Raw genomic sequence first — 25,831 nt, forward strand, 5'->3', positions numbered from 1 at the left:
AGGGGACTTTGAAATTTTCTTTTGAATCATCTTACAATATCATCACTAATTTACACTTACACAGAGCTATACAAATAATGTAGAACAATCTTCCATATTTCCATTTAACTTCCTTATTCTCTCAATGTTAATGAAACTAAGTTCCAGCAATTTCTTTGTCCAGGAAATTTATTTTATAAGATCCTATGAAAGCTCTGCATCTGTTACTGGATGAGTCTGTGTTCATAAATAATATTATAGACTCTTGTAGATGGAGTCATGACAAACGTCCTCAGTTGGAACAAGTTCATATTTAAGTAATGCGCAACATGAACCACCCAGGATCAAAGTAAATGTTTCCATTGCAAGATTGGATTCCAGCAGCCGCCTCTACTGTAGTCTCTTGTTTCACATATGCTGAGAGGAGATTGTGATCAGCCACTATAAACTTTCATCCACCCAGAACTGGATTATTTACACTGACCTATTTTTCCCTCTCCTGCACGCATTATTTCTTTGGGTCCATCCCAGTTGCTTCTGCAGTTTGGGAACAATAGAACTGGAGTCGCTTTCCAAAGGCTTTTATTTCATGTGGCATTCCCTCCCTAAATGTATCATCTCCTTGGTGACATTTGTTTGTCTATTTGTGTTTTGAGGAGGAACAGCTCATATCTCATAATCTGAGTGGTCTGTAGAATGAAAAATTAATTGTGTTATATACTAGCATGCATTCCAAAGTTTGATGGAGATTGCCATTCCTCACAAAGCCAGCAGTTAATACAGTGTCTCTTTATCAGATCAAAGGACCAAATTATATTAAAACTTGGAGTAGTTAATTTCCGGTGTAAACCTACACAAATTGGTTCAAAGTTGCACTAAGAGAAAGATTCTTAATAAAATAACTTGGTTTAAAACTCTATTTAGATAATTCAGAGGCAGTTATACCTTATAAAGCATTCTTAATTTTTCCCACAACTGTGAATTTTTATGTTAATTAAACAATAAATAAGAAGGCTATTAAATCAAATTTGGAGGAAACTTTTAGACTGTCATTCTTTGTAGATTATTAAAACATATTGTCTAACTGTATGTTAATGCCACTTCACTCTACATATTATTCATTGCAACAATGAACAACAAAACACAGCCATTTCTTTCAGGTGAATAAAATGCTCTTTAGCTGATAGTTTGGACAATTTCAGTGTCTCATTACCCTTTTCAAGAACTTAGATGGCTTAGTAAATCCCTTCTTTAAAATGTGAAATACCATTCTAATCATATGAGTTACCTGACATCTGCCTCCTTAAGAGATTTTTAGTGGAATTTAATTTCTTGATGTGAATACCTGTATACATACATTCAGCCAACATTCCCATCTCTTTGCATTTCCTTAGTCGACACTCTTGGCACTTCCTTCGCATGTACATGTCCATCACACAGTTGCCCCCGTTTTTACACTTGTACACGGCGTTTTTGGTAATGCTTCTCCTGAAGAAACCTGTGGAAGAAATACAGAAAGGAGTAAGAAGCCTCCTAACAACTTTTACTCAGAAAAACACATAAAGATTGAGAGATGCCAGAGCATTTTCTCGTGAACCCCTGGAGAGCACCAGGCAATCCTTGAGCATACTGGTGACAAAGTATGTCAGTTGCACTACATCTTCCAGAAAAGCTGCTGTTTTTAATTTATCTCTCAAAAATAAAGATGTTTGAATTATAGCCTCTCTTAGGAAAAATCTTAGTTTGTTGCTTAGATAGATTACTTTCCTTATATCTTTATTGGGAGGCAATTATGTGCCAGTGAGCTCTATGTGTTGGTGACACAAAGGCAAATAAGTCATCTCTTCTCTCTTAGAGTTTACAGGCTGGTTGAAGGCAAAGCCATCCAAACAACCAAACAAGTGAAATCAAGTGTTCCTAGGCTGTGCTGGGGCTGAAGAGTAAGGGAGAATGGTCAGTTCTGGATAAAGAGGTCAGACACAGAAGTGGGAGTTGAGCTAAATCTTGGAAAATGAGTTGTTTACCAGGCAGACAGGGAGAGGTCACATCAAGGTTTCAATTCAGTACTTAATGGGCCCAGCTCGGTGTAATAACAAAAATGTCAACTGTGATTTAAAAGCAAACATCTCCCCTGTGCCTGCTACAGTTAAGCTATCTAGAGTCGGGGAGGGATGGGACTGGGTTCCTTTCTGCTTCTCCGTTTCTCCACTTTCCACCTCTACTCTTTCCCCTCCATCTGGCTAACCACAGTTCCTGACACTTCCAGAGTCACTGTGGAGTGGGAAATAAGGAGAGGATGGTGGGAAAAAGTGACAGAAAAGCACTTACTTGCCTGTATTGTTAGAAGCTGGCTAGAAACCCAGCAAGTTTCTGAAATTGACTCTCCTTTGGGTTGGTTCTTTAGAGAACTCCTCCTATCTTTGGGATACTTTCCTCTGAAATTCCTTGATAAGGGCAAATACATCTCTGTTCTAGCCCATGGCTTCTAACATCTTCTTCAGAAATCTAGAAATTTGGAAATTCACTTCCATCCTCTTGACTCCAAGGTCCCTCCATGTGGCCCTTTTGGCATGGACTTAAGATAACCCCATGCCAGCTTTCTCTGGTCCAGCAAATTCTTTGCGGCAAAGAACCCTCTCCCACTTATCCATAAGCAGTCAGCCACCCTTCCTCTTGCCCTTTCAACTTCTCAGGTAAAAGTCAGATGCAAGTCTCTCATCTCCCTATGCTTCATGGGGTACATACCAGTCTCCTCAAGTAATGCTGTTAAGGCCCCTTCATTGGGCCTCAAGCAACAGAGCCACCTTAGCATATAGATTTTACCTTGGGAAAGAGGGACACCTTTTCCTAATTCTTACAACAGTACTATTCTTTTCAGTGGTGGCCCCCAGCAGCAGACACCCACACCCCACAATTACCCCTTTGCAATGAGGATGTGAGATTCATAACACACTAGTCACATGCTCCAAAATCTTTAAAGACTGCTCTATAACTTCCAACTCCTGCCCACTTCATACCCACAAAGCAAGTGAAATATTTAATTAGTTCTTCACTGCCCACTGCAAGATGTGCTCACTTTGGAATGTAATGTCTTCATGCTTCTGCCGAAATTGAGACAGCAAGTGTTTTTCCATTTGAACAACCTGTTGGAATAATATCTAACATTTACTAAGCGCTCACTAGCTATTGTTCTAACCGCTTTACCTGCATTTAATTATTCAATCTTCATATAGATTTTACGATGAAGATAATATTCTATGTCCTCATATTATAGATGAAGAAAAAAAGACACTGAGTGGCTAAGCAACTCGGCCATGATCATATGGTTAATAAGTGTACTAGGAGGATTCAAAGACAGGCGGTCATGCATCACAGCCCATTCTCTTAACCACTATATTATAACTATAATTGCCTCCCTTGGGTCACAAGAGAGTAGAATAACTTATTATTAGGTGCCTACTATCTGAAAGCTGCATTCTCTGACCTGGGAAATACCAAGATGAATAAGACATTTCTAGTCCTCAGAGCTTCCAGCTTAGTCAGAAGACAAAGAAGTAAATTCCCAGCATAACACAAGAGAGAGTGATAGGACAGCTAATTAAGTAATAAATTTTTGGAATGTGGATGAAAAAGTGATCATTTCAGGGCCACACTATATGCTTGTGAAGGTTGTGCCAAATTTAAGAGGGGGCAGCACTTCCGTCATAGACATGGAGATTTACACATTGGTTATGACAATTCTTCTAGCAGAAGGCAATAAAAAATTGTCCTAGTAAAATATGACAATTTCCAAACAGCTAGAAGGCAAGTGTGTTGAAGGAAAGGTATTAAAAAGTCCGGGAATGGCCATGATTAATTCTGAGTAAGGGAAATCAGAGAAGAATTCATGAAGGAAGTAGCATTTAAGCTGGACCTTGAAGAACAGGTAGTATTTTGAAACATAGACTGTGAAGGAGGAAGGACATTCTGGGAACTGAGCAAAGGCTGGGAGTTATGGAAATTCCAAGGACGAGTGGATAATTCATCTTGATGGGAGGTTAGAGCGTGGAGAGAATTAGTGGGAGATGGTGAGGGCATGCAGTGGGACAGAATACGGTTAAATGCCTTTAAACACCAAGCAAAGGAGCTGAGTCTTTACTGTGTAGAAAGAGAGAAGCCATCAAAGGGTTTTGGCAGGGGAGGGTATGACCTAACTTGCATGTCAGGAAGAATCCTTGGTTCAAGGTGAAGAAAGGTGAAACAGGGACGATAGAGACTAGGGGCAGGAGACTGTTACCAGCTAAGAGGTAATCAGTGCGTGAATTAGATGCAAGGTGGTGAGAACAGGGAGGAGGAAACGGAGGAACGTTCAAGACTTTGTAACTAACTAAATATGAAAGTGGAAGCTGTAGGAAAAGTTAGAGACTTCAAGGTTAAAATAGTCAGAGACTTGCTCGTAAATTTGTCAGCTGGTGTAACTTTCAGTAGGAGAGATCTTACCATTTTCCTAAATGTCAAATCCAACCACGTGAAGTCTAAAAAAAGACTTTGTGCTTCAGATCAATGTTGATATTGGGAGTACAAATACCAAAGCATGCATTTAAAAAGAGACTATAGGGGAAAAAGAATTTTTTTCCTGGTACCAAATCATTGAGCTCAATGACCACTTTAGCCTACCTCAGTCAATCTCCCCACTTATCTTCAGCCCCTCCCAGGAATGATTCCCTTAAAACCACTGTAGACACTGATAGCTCAATAGTTAACAAAAATAAAACTTCTTGTTCTAAGATGAGTCAAAGGAACAGTGCTAGGACAGTTCTGAAGGATATTTTACTCTGGTATTAACTGAGAAAGAAATCATTATCATCTCAATAGCTGAATTAATTAGCTTTCATTCTGAGATGGTAACACAATATTATCATTTTATCACTTAAATATGGGTACATATACTGTATTTATACTTATGCAAATATATCCATACACATACCTCTGCCTCTGTCTTGTTCATATTCAACAATGCCCATATCAGAAAAGTCATTTGAAAATGAATGGAAAGGAAATTCACTGAAGAATAGAAGCTCCCTGTTAATAAAAGATGAGTAGACTGGGCTGGTATTGCCATCTGAGGAATGTGTAGCACTAGGTGGGTGTCTGGGGTGGCAGAAAAAAGCTATAGGAGGGTAAAATGGATCCCTCAAATATGCAGAATATCACATATCCTACTTCTTTTTTTCTTGTTCTTCTTTTTGCCATTCTTCTTTTTTTTTTCTTTGGGGAAGGCAGGCCTTGAGCTAACATCTGTGCCATCCTCCTCCACCTTTATATTGGGTCACCACCACAGCATGGCTGATGAGTGATGTAGGTCCACACCCAAGAGCCAAAGCCAAGAACCCAAGCCACCTTAGCAGGGCATGCTGAACTTAACCACTACACCACTGGGCTGGCCTCACATCTTGCTTCTTTATACAGATGGAACCCACATATGCACCCTATTCCTAACTCATACACATATACATGTGCACGTGCATACACATGCACACATACAAATGCACATGCACAAGCACACACCAGGCTCCAGTGACTGACAGTAGGCTATCCATTACTTTGAAATCAACAAAATATTCATTGTTTAAAAATTAAAGGTCTTCATGCCTTTTAAACAGCAACAAACACACAGTGCTGAGCAAATAGTAATGTTTACATCCAATACGACCTAAATAGAATCAGCCTTTAGGTCTGTCTCAGCACATTGTACAATACAAAGGACTCCCCACCCACTTCTATAGGACTTATTTTGTATCAGGCACTGTTCTAAATACTTTGCATATGGCAATTCATTTAATATTCATAACAGTCCTATGAGATAGATTCTATGATTACCTCGCTCTTACAGACAGGGAGACTGAGTTACATAGAGATTAAGCAAATTGCTCAAGGTCCTACAGATAGTAAATGGTAGAGCTCAGATTTGAGCCCTGATAGGTTCAGTTCCAAACTCTATGCTCTTAACCACTACATCATGTTGCCCTTCCAGTAAGGAGCTTACGTTCTTAAAAATTATCTTTAGACAGTAATCTCCCCAAATGCCGTACACATGTTAAGTGCTCCAGTTTCTTCCCTATCTCCAAAACTTCTTCAAAAGCATCCTACTCTCCCTTCCTTACCCCAGCTGTCTTTTCTACCTCTGTCTTGCTCCAAGGAAGCTGAAAACTTGCACAAACTAGAGAGAAAGTCTGACAATGCTAAAAAGCAATCTTTGGTCTCCACCACACAATTCTTATTCTTTAGGATCTCAGACATCTTCCTTGAGCTTCTTGCTGAAATTTCAGAATTTGACAATAGACTCCTGATCATCTGGTAGGAGCTGTTTCAGACTATTGTTGAAAAAGCAAACCATCAAACTTTTGAGATGAAGTTGATGAAAATGATTGTTGACTATTTAGTACCTGCTACTAGTTGATTTTAAGGCGTTTTCCCCCTGATCTCTTGGAGAGTCACATACACAAAAATTGTCTACCTGACTTTTCCAACACTTTTACCAACTACAATCTCTATTGATTTTTTTCTTAAATAAATTTAAGAAAGACTGACTGAATTATTTTTTGAAGTTGCCTAACATCATTCCAGGGTAGACAAATCTACAGACAACTTAGTAGTCAAAGGGCATTCATCAAACTTCTATACTCCCTTCTGTCAAAAATACCACGAAATAGAAAAAAATTAATTAGAATAGCATAGTCTATAAGAGTTAGAATACAACTCCATCAGTGTATCAAAAGTGTTAGTGAACCTCAGACAGCTAGAAAACAAAGTAAATTTTTGAATAAACATTGCCCAAGACAGATGGAAAAGAATCTCCAAATTCAGATACAAGGAGATGCCAACAGCCCGGGAGCATTGATAGGGAGCATTGTGCTAAGCCAGGAGTTGGCTAAGTATGGCCTACAGGGCAAATTTGGCCCCCTCCCCATTTTTGTCTGGCCTGCAACATAAGAATGGTATTTACACTTTTTAATGGTTGAAAAAAAATCCAATGAAGAATAATATTTTGTGATATGTAAAAATTATCTGACATTCAAATTTCAGTGTCCATAAATAACATTTCATTGGAACACAGCCAAGCTCATTCACTTACATGCATGTCTTCTTTTGAACTACAATGGCAGACAGTGATCTTAATACTCACAAAGCTTAAAATGTTGACTATCTGGCCTTTACACAAAAAGTTTGCCAACTCCTGTGCTAAACCATAGATAGCAGTAGTATTTGCACACAGTCTCAAGCAATGAATATAAGCCAGAGGGAGGGGGCAATGCCCAGGAAGGAAATGCCCAGAAGACAAGGACCAGAACATTCTATCTGACACACATCTTGTCCTCCCTCCTGACTGCTAAAAGCAGGCTGCACAAACACAAACAGCATCCTCAGAGACATAGCCTGCTTAATGAGACCACTCTCGCATCTAGAGTCGTTTGGGAATCGCCTTTGTGGGAATTTGCCTAAAAGGCAACTCTGAGTCTTTTTTTTCTTTTGCCTTAACTTATTAATAGAAGGTGCAGGATCAAGAGGTAAGACATTGCAAGGTATCGTATTGATAAGTTAACTGGCACAAGCTACAGATTAATAGTTTTTAAAATCCTTTTTATACAAAAGGTACAAACTTCCAGTTACAAGATAAATCAGTACTGGGGATGTAATATACAACATGATGACCAAAGTTAACAATTCTGTACAGTAAATTTGAAAGTTGCTAAGAGAGCAGATCCTAAAAGTTCTCATCACAAGAAAAAAAATTTTTGTAACTCTACGAAGTGATGGATATTAACTAAACTTATCATAGTAATTATTTCTCAACATATACATCTGTCAAGTCATCATGCTGCACATCTTAAACTTATACAGTGCTGTATGTCAGTTATATCTCAATAAAACCAGAATAAAAATAAGTACAAAATAAAAACGTGTATTTAAAAAATCTTTCCTATAAAAATAAAAATGCTTAATTTATTCATCAGCTCAACCACATAACTGAAGTGGGACAAGTACTCTGTTAGTTACTTTACAAACATCACCTTATTTATTCCTCCCAAGACCCCCTAGATATCTACCTCAAAGGGTTGTCCTGAAGATTAAATGTTAGTACACACAAAACCCCCAGATAGAGCCTGCACATAATAATCACTTGATGTATGTTATCTATCTGTCATCACCATTATCATTGCCATGATCATCACCTCACTCTCCTCCTCCTCATCTTTATTATCATCCTCATTTTATAGTTGAGGAGTCTGAAATCCAGAGGTGTTAAGTAACTTGAAACAGCTAGGAAGAGAATCAGGTGGGGCTGGAATCTTGGTTGTCTGCCTTCAGAGTCCTACCCCTCCCACGATTTTTATAACACTTATTACTAAAGGCTACCAAGGCAGTGAAATACTTTAACCTCCACCACTTGCATCACTCTCTAAGATAATTTGATGGATAGAGTTCGTTAGGACCATTACTTAATTTTATAAAATCAGATCTCAAAATCAAATAGGATTTCAGTAGGTTTGTGTGTGAGTCAGGGCACCTCAGCCCTGACCCATAAACAAAGGGCCCGCTGGAAACACTCCACATCTATTTAATACACTAGAATAGTTTCAATAATTCTGGAATTTTTTCTAAAACTTCAGATCTAAGTCTAATGCTGGTTCACTATTTTATGTAAAAATATGTTCAAAAGGACAATAGTCACTCACTTGCTCATAAAATGCCTTTTAAGAATTCTACCATTTTCTCACTGATAGGCATAGACTCTCCTGGCATGAAGATGGATGTGACTGACGCTGACCTATTTGGAAATGTGGCAGTTTGAAATATCCAGTCAGATGCAGAGCAGTTTTGTTAGTTGAGATTTGAAGTTTGAATAAAATTCATTCAGACCTTAGCATATTTCCATATGCTCACTGATAACAGAGGAGGAAAAAAAGCTCTTGATTTAATCTTGCACCAAGCGAATGGCAGTCATTGTCACTCCGCATTATGCTTGTGTTCTACAGTTTTGACTTTAAAAAAATACATCAAAATTTCTCTCATTGATGCCATAAATGCCTACAATAATAAAACATTCAGAAAAATTAAAATATTTTTAATGGAAACAGATATAGAGACCAATGAAATCGTGAAGTTTCACCATGATCTTTGTTTTTAACTTTCTAAAAATTTCCTCGTGTGTGTGTGTGTATGTGCGTATGTATGGGTATGTTTAAAGTATCACATTCATGAAAGATCTGCAGTGAAGTCCTAAGTCAGGAGAGCTGCCAGGATATTTTCATATAAAAATCTAACTTAATTCTCATAAAGGCCCTGTGAAATAGATATTGTCCCTATTTTGCAGATTGGAGACCAGAGAAGTTAACTATTCCATCAACTAAGGATCGGCTAGCTGGATATCCACTGCACTTCCTCCTACTCTCTGTGTACATCCTCTACTGTAAAGGCAGGAAACATAACCTTTGAACACAACCTTTCCCAGACTCCCTTGCAGCTAACATTGTGGATATGATTTATGCTCTGACAAACAGATGCCCTTGTAAGATATTTGGAAAGTAGAAGTGAGACAAGAGCTATGCTTTTATTGCTTCTGTGGTTTCTGCTGGCAAGTTTTGCTATTGCAGCATCTTGGTTTCTAGTTTCTAGCTTTAAGGGTATTGAAAGGCAAGACACAGGGTGTTCATCATTTGTAGGTGCATATTTAGCAGGCAAGCCATGGCTCTGGAGTCAGTAATTGTAGTAAAGGCAGCTTCCTGATCCCTAGACGGCAGCTGTGGTGGCATCTTCAGGGAGCTAACAGTTCTTGTGTTATCTTTCTGACTCCTCATCTTCTTGAGTAACAACTGCCCTGGCAGGCCAGTTCTGCAGTGTGACTCCAAGCATCCTCTTGAAGACTTAGCATAGAACCTGTTCCTCTGCCCTTCCACCTTCTCCTGCATTAATTCCTTTCTGCTTGAAATTTTGGTTTCCATTTTATTTCACTTACCTCCGACTGATATGTTAAGTAACTTGCTTGCTCAGGCAGGAAGTGCAGAGCCTAGATTCGGTGCCTGCCTGTCAAACCCCAAAGTCCACACTTCCTTTGATGGAAAGCTATGGAGTGAAATTCATTTTGCACGCGGTAAGTGCAGATATCCAAGGGGTGTGGGATGGGGGCACCAAGTTGGCCAAGTTGTTAGGCCTGCCTGGCACAGAGCACTGGTTTTTTTGTTTGTACTCTACCCCATTCTGTGCATCTCCTCCCCATTCATTAAGCTGGGATGACTTTCATTTATTTTCTCAAGAGAACATACAAAAAGCACAAAATGCTAATTACTGGCTTTTCAGACACTAAAGCCTAAGCTCCAAGATGGAAAACACTAATAAAATTTCCCGAAGTTTGGAAAGGCAGACAATCAAAGATGAAATAATAATTCCTAAGACACGTTAAGTACCCAAGAAGGTCCTGAGCTCTTCCTTCCCACACTCCATCCCCAGACTGAGTCCCAGGATGGGTGCATTGAAAGATTAAAGAAAGTCCATGTCACTCGGGAATCCTAGAACAGAGAGATTCTTGCACCCTTTCCTGGGGAAAGCCTAGAGAAGCCCTTGGGGTTCCCTGCACCCAGCATGACCTAGGAGCAGATGAAATGGCTGTGTGTTTCTCTGGGAATCCAGGAGTTCCAGTGCAGACACTGGAGCAGCATCAGGAACCCACCCACCTGAGCTGCAGAGAAGCAGGTGGGGTTGGACAAGAAAGAGGCATGTGCTCAGGACACCAGGATGGAGCCTCAGAGACCCTTCCCACTAGTTACTGAAGATCAGAGAGTACAACTCCCAACAGATGCCGGACTATGTTAACTGCACTGAGAACCAGACCTCCTCCCCTAGTGCCCTATTTCTCCATGATGCTACATAATCCTGGAATTTAAACAAAACCCCAGAAAAAAAATTGGGGGGGAAGGAGTGCAGTGAGTAGAATAATCCTGAATTGAATGAAATAAAGTTTCCACCAGGGCTTGAAATGGAATTAAATCCAATTATACAAAATAAGGTTACATCTCTTGCACACATACCCTGAGTATTGTGCACTCTCACTGCACAGCTTCCAGTTAATTACGATCCTGACCTTCAAGAGTCATTGGTCTAGAACAGGAGTCAGCAAACTACAGCTAGACTCATGGGCCAAATTCGGCTCACTGCCTGTTTTTTAATTTTCCTGCCTATTTTGGTAGGCTAAGTAAAGCCACAACTATGCCCCTTCTTTACGTGGCTGCATTTGCAGAGCTGTGTAATTGCAACAGAGACCACCCTGGTGCAAAATCTAAAATATTTATTGTTTCTTTACAATACAATGTTTAGAAAAACATTGCCATCCCCTGGTGTAGAACATGGAATCTGCCTGACTCCATCTCATCTCCTCCCTTGCGTTCTTGTCCTTTTGCTGGCACCATGGGAGTAAAGTCCCCAAAGTCTCAAATCAAAATCAGTGGAAAAGCTCTGCCTTTCTCTGCTCTTGAAGATGTAGCTTCCTCCCAGCTTTTCCTTCCTGAACCCTCCCAAGGATCAGTTCTCTTTTGACCACTTTTCTGTCCTCTTGTCTCCTGTCCCACACTTTCTCATAGCCCCCATCTCTGACTTGTATTCTGTGTCCTTTATGGGCTTCTCTTCCCCTGCCTGCCTTTAGAGTCAGTGTCTCATAGGGTTGTCCTCCCTCAGCACACTGGTCTCACTCTACTCACCCTGCCACACCCGGAAATTCTTCTCAGGAGGACACATTTTCACTACTGCGTTCACCTGTATGGAGGTGAGCCAGCCCAAGTTATTGACTTTAGAAGTTTATTTCCTCAGCTTGGACAATACCAATACCTTAATACCTAAATGGAGCACTTGATTTTCTTCCTTTTGTCACTGAATTAGTTAATATTAGCCTTGAACAAATAGCTCAAAGAATAGAATGATCATTTAGTGGGCAGCCGTAAAAGACGTCGTAGTCTAACGGTTAATAATAAGGGCTCTAGAGTTAGATTTATAAGCTGTAGATTTGAAACTCCACCCCTTATTAGCGGGGAAGCCTTGAGCAAGTTGATCAACTTCTTGTGCTTCACTTTCTTTGTTTATAAAATGGGGATAAAGTATGAAAATTAATGTTTACTACTGAAGTGTGGAAAATACATCACATAAGCTACTAGCACTGGCCTCTACATCTCAGTTTCTTTTTGAAATGATATGCTTACTCCTCACCTATAACATAGGCACAATAATACCAAATTTCCACAGCTGCTATAAGGACCCAAGAAAATGTTTGTAGCATGCCTGCATAAGAATTGGCATGTCATTGGCATTGAAATTTGTCAGTTCAAAAATATTCATAATGAGATTTTTCTTTTGAACCAGATTTTCAGAATAAACTACACGTTTTCTTATCTATTTCTCTCCAAGCAGGAAACATGACTTAGATTAGACATTGTGTCTTTCTAGTCTAAATTTTATGTATTGAATTTTCCTTTTGATGACCTAATGGAGAGCAGCATCCCCACCCTTGAGAATTTCACAATCACAATGCACAACCAAGCTGCTTGGCCAGGTAGGTCCCCCCAGCTGCATTTATGTATGATTTACACCAGTAATTCTCAAACTTTGGCAAGGAGGGATTGTTAAATCATAAGTTCTTGGGCCCCGTTTCCAGAAGTTCTGATTCAGTAGGTCTGAGGCAGGGCCCTCAAATCTGCATTTCGTACAACTTCCCAAGTGATGCTGATACTGCTGGTCCAGGCACATGCTTTTGAGTAGCACTGGTCTACACAGACAAGCTGGAGAGGCTGTTGGTAACTTGAGACAACATCAAATAGAATAAGTCTTGCCAAACAACTGATAATGGGTTGGGCATCAACATTTATCAAGATAAGCAGAAAATAATTACATCGCTACTATACTCAATGTTTATAGATTCTAAGACTGTAACAATAATAATGATAGGCATTTACTGAGTTTTGACTACGTACCAGACTTTTTTCTAAGTCCTTTACTCATATTAAACTTATTTTTACATTTTTATTTTATGGATGTCCTTAAAAATTAATAATAGCATTCTCTGGATCATCTCCACGATCATCTTATACTGCCATTAAAACTAACTGCCCTCATTTTTCTGTGTGCCCATGATGACGTTATCAGCAAATGTGTGATTTGTTTGTCAAGAGCTGTGAGAAGATGACAAAGGTAAATTCAATATGCATGGGGTATACTCAGTTTAGGGATGCCCAAAAGGAGCTCTAGATGAACCAAGGTCTGGGTGGACCAATGTTTGAACAGAGAAAAGCAGAGGGGACCTGCGGCCTCATGTGATATGTGGTATAGGCATACCAAACTCAAAAGAACTTGTGCTTTCATAACTTTTTGAGCAACAAAACCACACAATCTAAACAGCACATTATTTTTATTGGTTTTGTAGTTTTGTTTTAAAAAAAAAGAGCATAAGGAAGCTGATAAAAGCAATTTGAATCAACATTAGACATAGCCAAAAAATGGCTGCCTTCAAGAAATCTCCACATACAACTCAAGTGTAAGAAACTCTATATTATAACAGTACTTTTAACTGAATAGTCTATCCATTGAGAATGGTTCTCAATGGGGTGATTTTGCCGCCCAGAGGACATTTAGCAATGTCTTCAGACATTTTTGATTGTCACAACTGAGGGTTACTACTGGCATCTAGTGGGTAGAAACCAGGGATGCTGCTAAACACCCCACAATGTATATGACACATGCCCCCACAGTAGAGTTATCTGGCCCAAAATGTCAACAGTGTTGTGGTTCAGAAACCCTGGTCTAACAGTCTCTTTCATCAATTCATAACAATATGAAGAGTGAGATGAACTATAGATATTTTTTAATTATGAAATTTACAAACTACGTAGGAAGACAAGACACACAGACATGAAACAATTAGAACATTATAAACTGTGGTACTATAGATTCAGAAGATTTAAAGAAGTACCTCAGAATCCAACTAATACAATTTCCCATATAATGCAGAAATTTCCTGTATGAGGACTCAAGCCTGTTCATGTAACCTCTTTTTGAATTCCTATAATAATGAGAAGTTCATTATCACCTGAGGCAGGAAGTCAATCTCATTGTTGGAAGACTTCTTGCTAGTGTTAGAAAATTACTTCTTGAATTAAGCCCCAAATATGCCATCCTGTCAGCTTCATCTTTTGGTCCCCATTTTGCCCTCCAGAGTAACAGACCCACCCACTTTTTGACTAGAGCTACTACAAAGCTCTCCTTTTCCTATGTAGGTAGGTCAGCAGTTGGTTTCTCAAACCTACGTGTAGAACTTTTATTTTTATTTTAATCCAACTTTCAGGCTGGTCATTTTGAAACTACTTTATTTTTCTAACCAATTAGCAGTCCTTTCCTGCTTTATTTCAAACTCACTTATTACTGTCACATAAGCACATTTCCATTTCCATAACTCTGCCTGCTCAAAAAAAAAAAAAAATGCCACCAAATACGGAGGTTGACGTGTAGTATTTACTTTCAACATTTGGAGGTGGGGAAGAATTAAGTATTGTAAAAAATTTTGAACACATTTTTTATAAAGTAGAGTTATATATACTAAGTACCAGCAATGAACATGAATTTTCATTATGTCATTCACAAGACATTTATTCCATACTTAGTACATACCAGGTGCTGTGTTAGGTGACATGGGGAGTAATATGTAATATAGCTAAAGAAGACATAATCTATGCCTTCAAAGAATTGGTAAGTTCTTTTTACCTATACAATCTTGACCCTCCACAGAAAGGATAAGGATATTTTGAAGGCTGTAAATGAGATCTTTTAAATTTTATTTATAGATCTGTTTCAATTTTTAAATTTGGGGCATAAATATTATTTTACTTTTAAAAAATCTAGTGAAATCACACCCGATTTTCAAATGGTGACTAGTATAGTTTTACACAATCTGATCATTTGAACTTTCAAAACTTTGGAATGTCCTTGAGCCATTCTTATGTGACTGGGTCCTCTGTTTATTTTTATGGCAATCATTGGCATGTGGGAGCCCCAATTTGGCACAACATCCAACAAATTCTGTTCAAGGGACAGTTCTTAATCAGCTTTCAATTTCCTAGAAGCTAACAGAGTGCCTAACACATGCTAGGCATCCCATAAATATTTGTTGAATGAACAAACACAAAAATAAATAGATACATCAACTAGTCCACTCTGTTCCTTGCTTCTGAATTTTACAAACTTATTGTTTGTGCCCTCAAGGGGAGAATAATCACATGGGATTTTATACTGACATTTTCATGTTTCATGTATTATATTATATCCATTCTACATGGATTGCAATTTCATTGATTCCCCCACAGCATTTCTCACAGATCTGCATTCCTGTGAAGTGAAATATTTGTTGAATAGTATTACTGACTTTTTTCTTTCTGTTTTTCCTGCTCTGTCTCTTTCTCAATTAACCAAAATACATGAAAATGTGTTTTAAAATATTTATTGAATAAAGTCTTATTCTCTTTGATCTTCATTTTAAAAGAGATGAGTTTAACAGTTTCTCTTCCAAAGAAAACAAATAAAACCCACAATCATACATTTCTTTTAACTATGTGTGAAGTTGGGAATAGGAAAAAGATTACTGATATCCAAGCCCAATACTCTAACAGGCTTCTTCTAGAGATCTATGACATCTCTCAATGAAGGTGAGGAGTTATAAAGAGGTAGAAGCAGAGGAGATGAAAATGGAAGTTATCTGGGAAAATGGGAGATTCAGTATGAAGAATTTCAACAATCAATATGGCAAAACCGTGACAAGGAGAAAATTGCCAACCAAGAGATGCTTACCTTTGCACCCCTCACAAGTCAGTGCATTATAATGGTATCCAGATGCTCTGTCTCCACAAACAACACATAGCTCATCCCCTTTTATTCTCCCTGCTGACGCACCCAGTCGAGCCTTCTTTGTTACAGGAATCTCTGCTACCTCAGTCTCTTCCTGGTAGAGCGTTTCAGCTGGCACTCGCCTGAGTTCATAAATTCCAGGAGAGTACCACTCTTCAGGCTGCTGGGGGTAGAAGCCCAGGTTGGAATAATAGGATGACGAGGAAATCTGTGGTTGAACTTGGGGAAACTGAACATTGTTGTATTGTGAGTATGGTTCCACTTCTAGATTCTGTCCCAGAGGACCTTCCGCTGGTTCTGTTAGGACACCTGAATAAAAGTGACAACAAAACTGGGATTAACATCATTATTCTATAAATTAGAGAGGCAGTGCAGCACATGATTAGGAGTGTGGGCTTTAAGAAAAGACTGAAATAGTTAACTGTATAAAAATTAACAACTTTTTTACAGCAAAAAAAAACCCATGTACAGGATTAGATGACTAAATTAAAAGCTCAGAAAAATATCTGTAACAAAGAAGACAGACCAAATACTCATATCGGTAATATGCGAATAGCTCTTGCAAACCAATAAAAAAATTCAACATGTAAAAAAGGAAAACAAACAGGAATGCTAAAAAAAAAAAAAAGGAAAACAAAAAAGAATGTTAAAAAACTATTCAACATGGAAAACATTCAACATTCCATGGAAGAAAGGATAAAGGACATGAATGGACAGTTTTTAGAAATACAAATACAAGTGTTTAAAAACACATAAAAATGTGCTCACCCTTGCCAATAATTAAATTTAAATTGGAAGTGCAATAGAAAATATCACAGTTTTCATCCTCAAATGTATAAAGCTTTAAAAGTTTGACAATACACACTCTTGGGAAAGCAAACCTTCTCAGAGGGGAATTTGTCAATCTCTTTCAACATTTTAAACTCAGATACTCTTCTAACCCAGCAATTCCACTGCTAGAAAATTTATTTTAAAGAAACACTTGTATCTGTGTAAAAAATGTTTTGTGCAGGGACCAGCCCAGTGGCGCAGCGGTTAAGTTCGCATGTTCCACTTTGGTGGCCTGGGGTTCACTGGTCCGGAAGCCGGGTGCAGACCTACACACCACTGGTCAAGTCACGCTGTGGCAGGCATCCCACATATAAAGTAGAGGAAGATGGGCACATACGTTAGCTCAGGGCCAGTCTTCCTTGGCAAAAATGAGGAGAATTGGCAGCAGATGTTAACTCAGGGCTAATCTTCCTCAAAAAAAACAAAAAGCAAAGAACAAAAAATGTTTTGTGTAACGACGTTCATTTGCAGCAAAATTTGTAAGAATCATAAGTTGGAAACAATTTAAATATTCATAAATAAGAATCTAATTAAATAAATTATATTTCAGCCATACACTGAAACACTATGTAGATGAAAAAGAATGATTTAGATCTACATGTGCTCACATGGAAAAGTTTCTACAATATGGTGCTATTTGAAAAAATTAAGTTATAGAATAATGTGTATATTTATGTGTGTTAAAAAAACATACGTGTGTGTGTGTATATATGTGTGAGGCAAATTTCTGCAGAATACAAAAGAAACTGGATGTTAGTGACTGTGGGAAGTGAAATTATTGCATTATTTTCTGGGGTGGGAGATTGCACAATCTTTTTACTGTTTTGCAATTTTTGCCATGAATATGTGTTATTTTAACCATTATAAAACAAATGAGGAAAAAAAAAAGAATGCAGTGCATGGAATTAGTCTACCTGGGTTAAAATCCCGGCTCAATTACTTATTATCTGTGTGCATGCTGGCTATTTACTTAACATCTTTAAGTCTGTTTTCTCTCGTAGAAGGGGGTATAACACCTACCTCATTAGGTTGATGTAAGGATTAAACAAGACAATGGATGCAAAATGCAAGCACTTTGCTAAATATTTGGCACACAAGAAGTGCTCGATAAATTATTGCTGCCATCAAAATAGTAATAACAATTATTATTCCTGTACCATTATTATGAAATGAGCCCCTTATCTATAAAACCTCTAGATAATAACTATCAGGTTGTGAAAATGCTTCTATTTCCTGGAAACATAAACTACGACTCTTCAGAAAACAGGTATTGTTAAATTATCCAAAAGGCTAAAAAATCTCGTAGGCATAAATAAGACACAGAAGAATATACAAATGTGTTTGATTCTTCAAAGCATAGTCAGGCAACCCTAGACCAAAATTCCAATTCCACCTCTCACGAACAGCGAAATGCGGAGCAAACTACTGATGGACCTGCTTTTACAGCAGCAAGTTTGAGATGAAAGTGTCTGTATCAAGCGTTATGCCGAAGACTGAATGACACAATACAGATCCCCACTTCCTCATCTGGAACTCTCGGGGTCACATGTATTTTGGAATTCAGAACTGTTTGGATTTTAGAACAGAATACTGTGCTGTTTCTCCCAGTATGGTTGGGGACAGAACTCAGAATCAAACAGCAATATTTTCTACGGCAGAATGTATGAGTATTCACACTAGGAAGAATAAATAAAGGCCATAGACATCCTCACATCCATTCAGGTCAGGTTTTGCCAGCAGAGAAGTTTGTGCCAAGCTTTAGAGAAAACTGTTTAGTTTTCAGAGTTTTTGGAATTTGGAGTTGTTGGGGTTTGTGGATCTATGCATCTATACGTGTAGAAGGCCTTTTGCAGCACTCAAAGGATGGTTGATGCTATTACTATTACTATTATTGTTAGAAAACTTTATTATAGAGTCCTTCCTCGTGTCAGACACTTGTATGTTCTCACTTCTTTCTCACAAAATCCTATGAGGTAGGTAACATCACTATCCCTGCTTACAAATGAGTAGTGTGAGGTGTACAGAAGTTAGGCCACTTTATTCTGATGCACCTAATTAGTTGAGATTTGAACTCGGGGGTCTGACTTCAAAGCCCATGTGCTGAATCTCTTCTCTCTGGCATAATTTCAGATGTATGATGCTTTAAAGCATCAAAGTAAAACCTTTCTCTTCCTCCCTTTGTACTTCAGTACGTTAGTCCCTTCAAAGCCTCTGCTTGCAAGTAGCTGATAACAAGCCCTGCAAGGCTCTGCATGATCCTACCCTTTCTTTTCTAGAATGTTCCACATTCTGACTTCTCTATTCTTTGAATGTGGCATGCTGCTTCCAGACTCAAGGCCTTTCCCACGTGCTCCTTCCTGAACCTGGAAACTTCCTCAACGAAGCTGTCCCCTCTGAAATCTTCGTCTCACTCTTCTCCACTTAACTCTAAATTTCCTTTAAGTGTAGCTTCTCTTGGGAAGTCATCCCTGACTCTAGGTCCTGGGCATCCTGACCCTGAATCTAGTTACATGGTACTTTCCTACCCTGCCTGGGCTTCGATTCACTCATCTGTAAAGGGAAGAGTCCATGCTGGATGATCTTATGGTTCTTCATATCTAAAACCTCTATAAGGCTAATAGTCTTTGGGCATTAGAACTAAAGGTCTTTCTACAACGGCAAAGTGGAGTACATGCATATTAAACTTTTGTTGAAAAGAATGCTTCGGCATTGACCCAGGAAATGATTGACAGGACACAAAGTGTACAATATCTGTGTAAATACCAATTTCCTCTCTTTCATGCCTGACTTATCCATATAAAATCAGCAGTGAGTCAGAATATCTGACAGACAAAAACTTTTGGCAATGGTATTTTGTCTTATGACCACAAAATGGAAGAACATAAAAATGTGGAATTATTACAGAAAAAAGAAAAGATAAAATATAAGCAAAATTCTAATGTATTTAACAACTAAATATGACTAAAATTTCTAGAGTGAATAGGATTAAAAAGAACTAAAAAGCATTAAAAGCATTAGTTCAATGCTTAAGTACGCTTAAACCTAGATTTTATTCTCTAACCCATCTTATCTTCACTTATCGCTCCATCTCCATGCCCAGCCCCAGTTCCTCTCTGCCTACAGCTCCAGTAAAGTTAAGCAACTTGCCTGAAGAAAGATAATCAATTAATTACGGAATCTGGATTCTGTAGACTCCAAGAAAATGTGTATTTTTTTTCTCTTCACTTGACAATTCAACATCTCTGAGCACTATGTCAACAAAACAAATCTTTTAATAATCAAGAGACACAATGGAGTCCCAACTCAAGTCAAATTATGGTATCAATATTATATCAATCTCTGGAATCATCTCAATTAAAATGAAAAGACTTCACAAAGACATGGATTCTATTACATGAAAACAACAAAATATGGTAAGAATATGGGATCAGTACACAATACTATTGAATATTGCCTCTATTCCCAAAGCACATCCACTTCTAGTATTTCAGTGTCTCTACCAAATGTCCACAGAGCAGAGACAATAAATATACATGCAATTTACAGTAAAAAAAAAAAAACCAGCAAGGCCAACATATTTCAAAATGGTGGAATTAGAACAACTTCCACAGTGAATTTACTGTGAGACCTTGAACAACTGCTTACCATTTTTTGTTTCAACTTCTTCTGTAAAACGGGGCGATTAACACCCAGCCTTGCTATCTCATAAAGTAGTTCTGAATATAAAATATAGTTGTTGAGAAAGTTTTGATAAGTTGAGTGCCATAAGAAGACATGTTTGTTTCCTAATGAATCTAGCAAAATCCTGATTCTAATGATAGTTAATTAATAATTATTAATACCTATAAATCTGTTTTGATGACATAAGTTATAGGATAGTTCTTTCACTTATAAATATATGTTTAACACTTACTGCTTGCCAGACATCGTGCTGGGCTCTGAGGATGCATCAGTGAACAAGACAGATAGAAAAGCCCCAGCCTTTCTCCTGTTTGTGTAGGCATGCAGTGGTGGAGTGGCAGGGAAGGGATGTCAAGGGGTGGGATAAAACCACGTAAACAAATATGGAATTTCTGATAGAGCATAAGATGTAGAGGGGGCAGAAGTTGGTCAACTTTAGAATGTGCTTTCTGAAAAGGTAAATCTATTTCCACTTCAATACAATTTAAAGGGAAAGTATATATATTAAAATTCTAATTTATGAGTGGTTTTCTGGAATCAATCTGTCAAAAAGTGGGAGAATTTGGATTCCTTTATGACAGGAAGTTCTCCATTAGAGTTTAGAGAAGAGTTCTTAAATGGGAACAGTTGAATGGATTCCAGAGGGGTCTGAGACCCCTTGCAAAGGAGGGCAAAAGACATCTGGGTAGAAAGTCTCCAGTATTTAATAGTTTCTCCAAGGAGTACCATCTAAGGGAACTTTCTGAGATGATGGAAGTGTTCTATACCTACCAATACGACAGGCACTAACCACATGGGATAGTGAGCATTTGAAACATGGCTAGTGATAACGAGGAAATGAATTTTTCACTTTAAATAATTAAAATTTAAAATTAGATAGCTACATGTGCCTAATGACTACGGTATTAGACAGTCCAGCTCTAGGGAGTTTGTGATCAGAACCACTGTGCCCCCAAATGGGAGACTCACGTTCATGACATAAGGACGGCACTTTCCCATGATCTCACAGACAGTTTCTAATGAGCCTGATAAAGGGTCCAGGTTATATCCAGTTTTTCACCCTGGCACAATGCTGACCATAACAAATGTTTCATGAATGTTTGTTGAAATGTTTCACGAGTGGAAAAATTGCCTCTGTGCCTTTGCTTATTTCCTAGTCCATTGTCTCTTAACTAGATGATATGGCTTCATTTGGGAAGTTGTTTGCTGTTCCTGGTGCCAGCCCTTTGTGATGTTGGTGCCTCTCCCTGGCTTGTCAGCTGATCTCCTCCTCTGGGAGGTCTGTTCCAGAGCCCTTAGGTAGAATTAATCTCTCCTACCCTCTGTACACACTTCTACTGCAGCACTTAGAAGCACATACAATCGTTTCTGTTTGTTTACAGGCTTATCTTCCATGCTGAAGTTGAAGTGGCATGACTTGCTGATTACAAGGGCCCTACTGCTTGGACAAATCTGGATTTAGTTCATCTGCAACACGCTGGGTGTGTGAACTTGGGAAAGACATTGAACTTCTTTACACCTCTGTTCCTTTCTCTATAAAGCTGGAATAATATAGTATCTAGTGAGAGGTTGTAGTAAAGATAAATTAAGAAAAAGTGCCTAGTGCTTGACACAGCATAAACATTGAAGACATTTTTGTTATTGTTGTGGTTAGTCTGTGAACTCTCTGGGGAATATATTATATTTCCTTTTTGTTCATTCCCAGGACCTTGCACAATGCCTGATACAGTATAAATGTTTAATAAATGTTTGTTATATTGAAATGATGGAAACTTTGCTTCACCAGCCTTCCAACTAATTTCCATTTCTAAACGCACTAGTCACTTCTAAACATCCCGTTTAAACAAAATAGTATGCAGTCAAGTCAACGATCAAAAATATGTTCAGAATTGTGATTGTCATACAAATTATTGGTTTCTCTTTTAGCTGGAAATTTAAGAAGTAAGATTCTGTTTTGAGAAAAATATTAAAAGAGACAATATTATATTGTCTATGTTTTAATTATAATCTATGTTTTGCTTTTTCAGAGAAAACAAATAGCCTAGGCCTAAAGCTGAGCTCTTTACTCATCCGATTTTCTATAGACCATAGGGAAAAATCTGCTGTGAAACTAGTAAATTAATGTTTCTCAGTGTCTTTTTATTTTTCTCACCACAACCCATAGTTTGAAATACGTCTTATATCATGATCCCTGTATACACTTATACAAATGTATAAGTAATAAAACAGAATTTGATGAAATAACACTTATCCTTTCTTCTTGAGGTGCGCTCTGACATTTCTATTCTATTCTAGTTTTTAATGCTAATTACAAGCTACAAAATAGATTTCATGACCCTCTTGGATCTGAGATTTGTCATTTTTAAAACACTGTATTAAATAATGTACTTTACAATGTTTTTTCAAGTGCCCACAGGCATCGAAGTTAGAACTACCTAGTGTTTACTTTGAAAGAATGACGCTAATTTTACATAATAGTCAATGAAGAATTGTAGGGAAAATATAGTTAGATTTCATCTCAATGAGATACTCTCCTGCCTAGAACCCTATAAAAATCACCCCACCCAAGTCTTCTGGCTCTGACTGAGCCATCTTTGACCGAGATCTATTGCTCTAATTTCGAACAAAAGTCCCCCACATTTCCTCAGTCCAGTTGCAGAAGCTTGACAGAGAGCACCTGTGACAGTGTCCTACCTTTAGCGGGCTTCCTGCTCACCATTTCCATGACAAATCCTGACGATGTGCAGCTGTGGCGAGGACTAATTTGAACTGGATTTTCGAACTCCTGAAACTGCGTTACCATTCTTAGCTTATTCACAGTGACTGAAAAGGAGACTAGGTAAGGAGTGACAGAGGCCAGAGGTTGTGTGGTTTACTGATTAACTTCATTACGGAGAAGAATATTTGTAAATGTTTATGAGAAATGTCCCTGATGCCAAATTGCCTAGTAAGCTGGAAACCAGTCTCTTAGATAAACATTTTTGGGGAGCACTTTCCAATTTTAGAGGGTAGATTTCTGTTCAGTGTCTCTAAAAGTGGATTTGGGGGTCAAGGGCCACACTGTAAGTCTTGACATTTCTTCCTATCAAAAGGCTTCAGAATGGTATAATTTGCTAATGTCAGGAAGCATTAAAGCATAATGCTTAACAGTGTGAGGCCAATTGATCTGGGTTTATATCCAATGATATGCATGGAATCGTGTCCCCCCAAAATTAGTATGTTGAATTTATAACCCCAAGTACCCCAGCATGTGACATTATTTGGAGACAAGGTCTTCACAGAGGTAATCAAGTTAAACTGAGGTCATTAGGTTGGTTCCTAATCCCATCTGACTGGTGTCCTTATACAAATGGGAAATTTGGATACAGAGGCAGATATGCATAGAGAGAAGAAGATATGAAAAGACACAGGGAAAAGACAGTCATCTATATGCCAAGGAGAGAGGCCAGGAAGAGATCCTTCCCTCACAGCCTTCAGAAGAAACCAACCCCGCTAACACTTTGATTTTGGACTTCTAGCCTCCAGAATGGTGAGGCAATACACTTCTGTTGTTTAAGCCACACAGACTGTGGTGCTTCATTACAGCAACCTTAGCAAACGAATACATCCAGGCTCCCTTGGCACTCACTAGCTCTGTGGGTCACGGACAAATTCCTGAACCATTTTCTGCCTCAGTTCCCTCACCTGTAAAATGGGGCTGATAAACACACAGCCTCACAGAGTTATTATGAGGGTTAAACAGAATAAAATTTATAATAATGCTTAGCAAAGTGGGTGGCTACCCACCATCATTATGTTGATGTTATGATTATTCAGCTTTGGATTCACATTGTAGGGCAGCTTGCTTATTGAGTATGAATAATTTCTACAGCATAATTTGGATACCAAGCTTGTGACTGGTGGTTATTTTTTGGAATAGAGGGCTTTAGAATAGGAATCAGTGTGTCCAGAGTTGAGCTCAGGCATAATGCATCCAGGTGCACTATACAACCTTAGGCCATCTCTCAGCTTCCCTGGGCCTCATTTGTCTACATCAACAGATGGTAAAACATAGATCATAATTCCTGCCCTACTTCCCTCATAGACCTGTGGTGGAGATAAAATGACACGATAAATATGAAAGCAGTTTTAAAAGGCAAAAGTGATCTATATAAACATAATAATCCTTGCTAAGACATTGCTACAGCCTTTACAATTTTATTAGTGTTTCCACATGCATCATCTCATTTGATCCTTACTTGCACCCTTTGAGGAAGGCATTATTTATGATTCCCACTACCTTCTACCCTGTTTTACAGTCAGAAGTGCAACTCAGTGAAGTTAAGTGATTTGTCTAAAGTCGGTCAGTTATTAAGGGATAAAGCTAGGACTCTACCCAAGGTCTTCTGACTCAAAACTCTGGTTGAAAAACTAAGTACACTTGCCCTAATTGCCAGGAAGAGGTAAAGGTTGACGGCCCATGAGTGTATTTCAGTTTGGATTGCTCAATCAAGGGTTACCATTTGCAAAGCTGTTTTCAATCCTCAGTTTACTTCTGACCTCATTTTCCTCTCCTCACAACCCAAGAGCTATCCTTGCCTTAAGAGGATCTTAGGGGGAAGAGCTACCCAAAGTATGTGAACCAGGACAAACTATCTCTGAATTTTATATTTCAAGAATTCTCCACTGAGTTTTTCACTGGTCAAATAAATGGGCCTCTCTGTTGTCCTCTGAAACTTCTATACTAAAAAGGAAATGAGCACGATAATTTAGCTGATCCAAGAAACCTTTGTTGCTAAGTGAAACTCACACAGAATATTCTCATAATAAGATTAACTGAATCCCTTTGCTTCTCTCTCAGTGATGACCAACTACCTCATGTTATTGTTTTTCTAAAAATACATTTTTTCTTTGCAGGCCTGTACTATCTGAAACAGTAGCAACCAGCCATATATGGCTATTTAAGCTTAAATTAATTTAAATTAAATAAAATTAGAATTAGTTCCTCAGTTCCACTAGTTACAATTTAAGTGTTCAATAGTCACGTGTGGATAGTGGCTACTGTGTTGGGCAAAGTAGATGTAGAACATTTTCATCATCACGGAAAATCCTATTGAACAGCACTGTTGTAGATGGTACTTGGGAGTAATGTGAATGGTACTCCAATCATGGCAAGTGGGGGCATCAGCTATGAAGCCATGAAGAGAGGGAAGTCCCAGAGCAAATACTCACAGTGTTTTTCTGATAATTATCCTTGAGACGAAACTTGACCAACAGACTCAGTGATACAACCTCATTGGAAAGACTTTCTCCACTGAGAAGATGAACAGGAATGTTCTCTTAGCCTGGATCCTTAATCAGCCAATTCTGTTTCCTTGTCCCAATTATATTTTGGTTGCCTCCTTACTACTATCTATGGGACTTTAAGCAGACTATTTAACATCTT

At 38.4% G+C, this 25,831-nt stretch overlaps 1 protein-coding gene across 4 annotated transcripts in view; it reads right to left on the reverse strand.

The window, feature by feature from the left end:
• NR1H4 (nuclear receptor subfamily 1 group H member 4) overlaps window positions 1–25,831 on the reverse strand; it is a 71,056-nt gene that overhangs the window by 23,965 nt on the left and 21,260 nt on the right. The window contains exons 1-3 of one of the 4 annotated variants that reach the window (XM_046646537.1): window positions 23,101–23,209; window positions 15,838–16,203; window positions 1,337–1,477 (exon numbers count right to left, since the gene is read on the reverse strand). In XM_046646537.1, coding sequence (XP_046502493.1) covers window positions 1,337–1,477; window positions 15,838–16,203; window positions 23,101–23,209 — 616 coding nt within the window. Of the gene's footprint in view, window positions 1–1,324; window positions 1,478–15,837; window positions 16,204–23,100; window positions 23,210–25,831 lie in introns of those variants that run through there. The other 3 variants (XM_046646536.1, XM_046646539.1, XM_046646538.1) reach the window with 3 other exon arrangements.

This window comes from Equus quagga, chromosome 19 (assembly GCF_021613505.1).
Source record: "Equus quagga isolate Etosha38 chromosome 19, UCLA_HA_Equagga_1.0, whole genome shotgun sequence".
In the NCBI taxonomy this organism is placed as follows: Eukaryota; Metazoa; Chordata; class Mammalia; order Perissodactyla; family Equidae; genus Equus; species Equus quagga.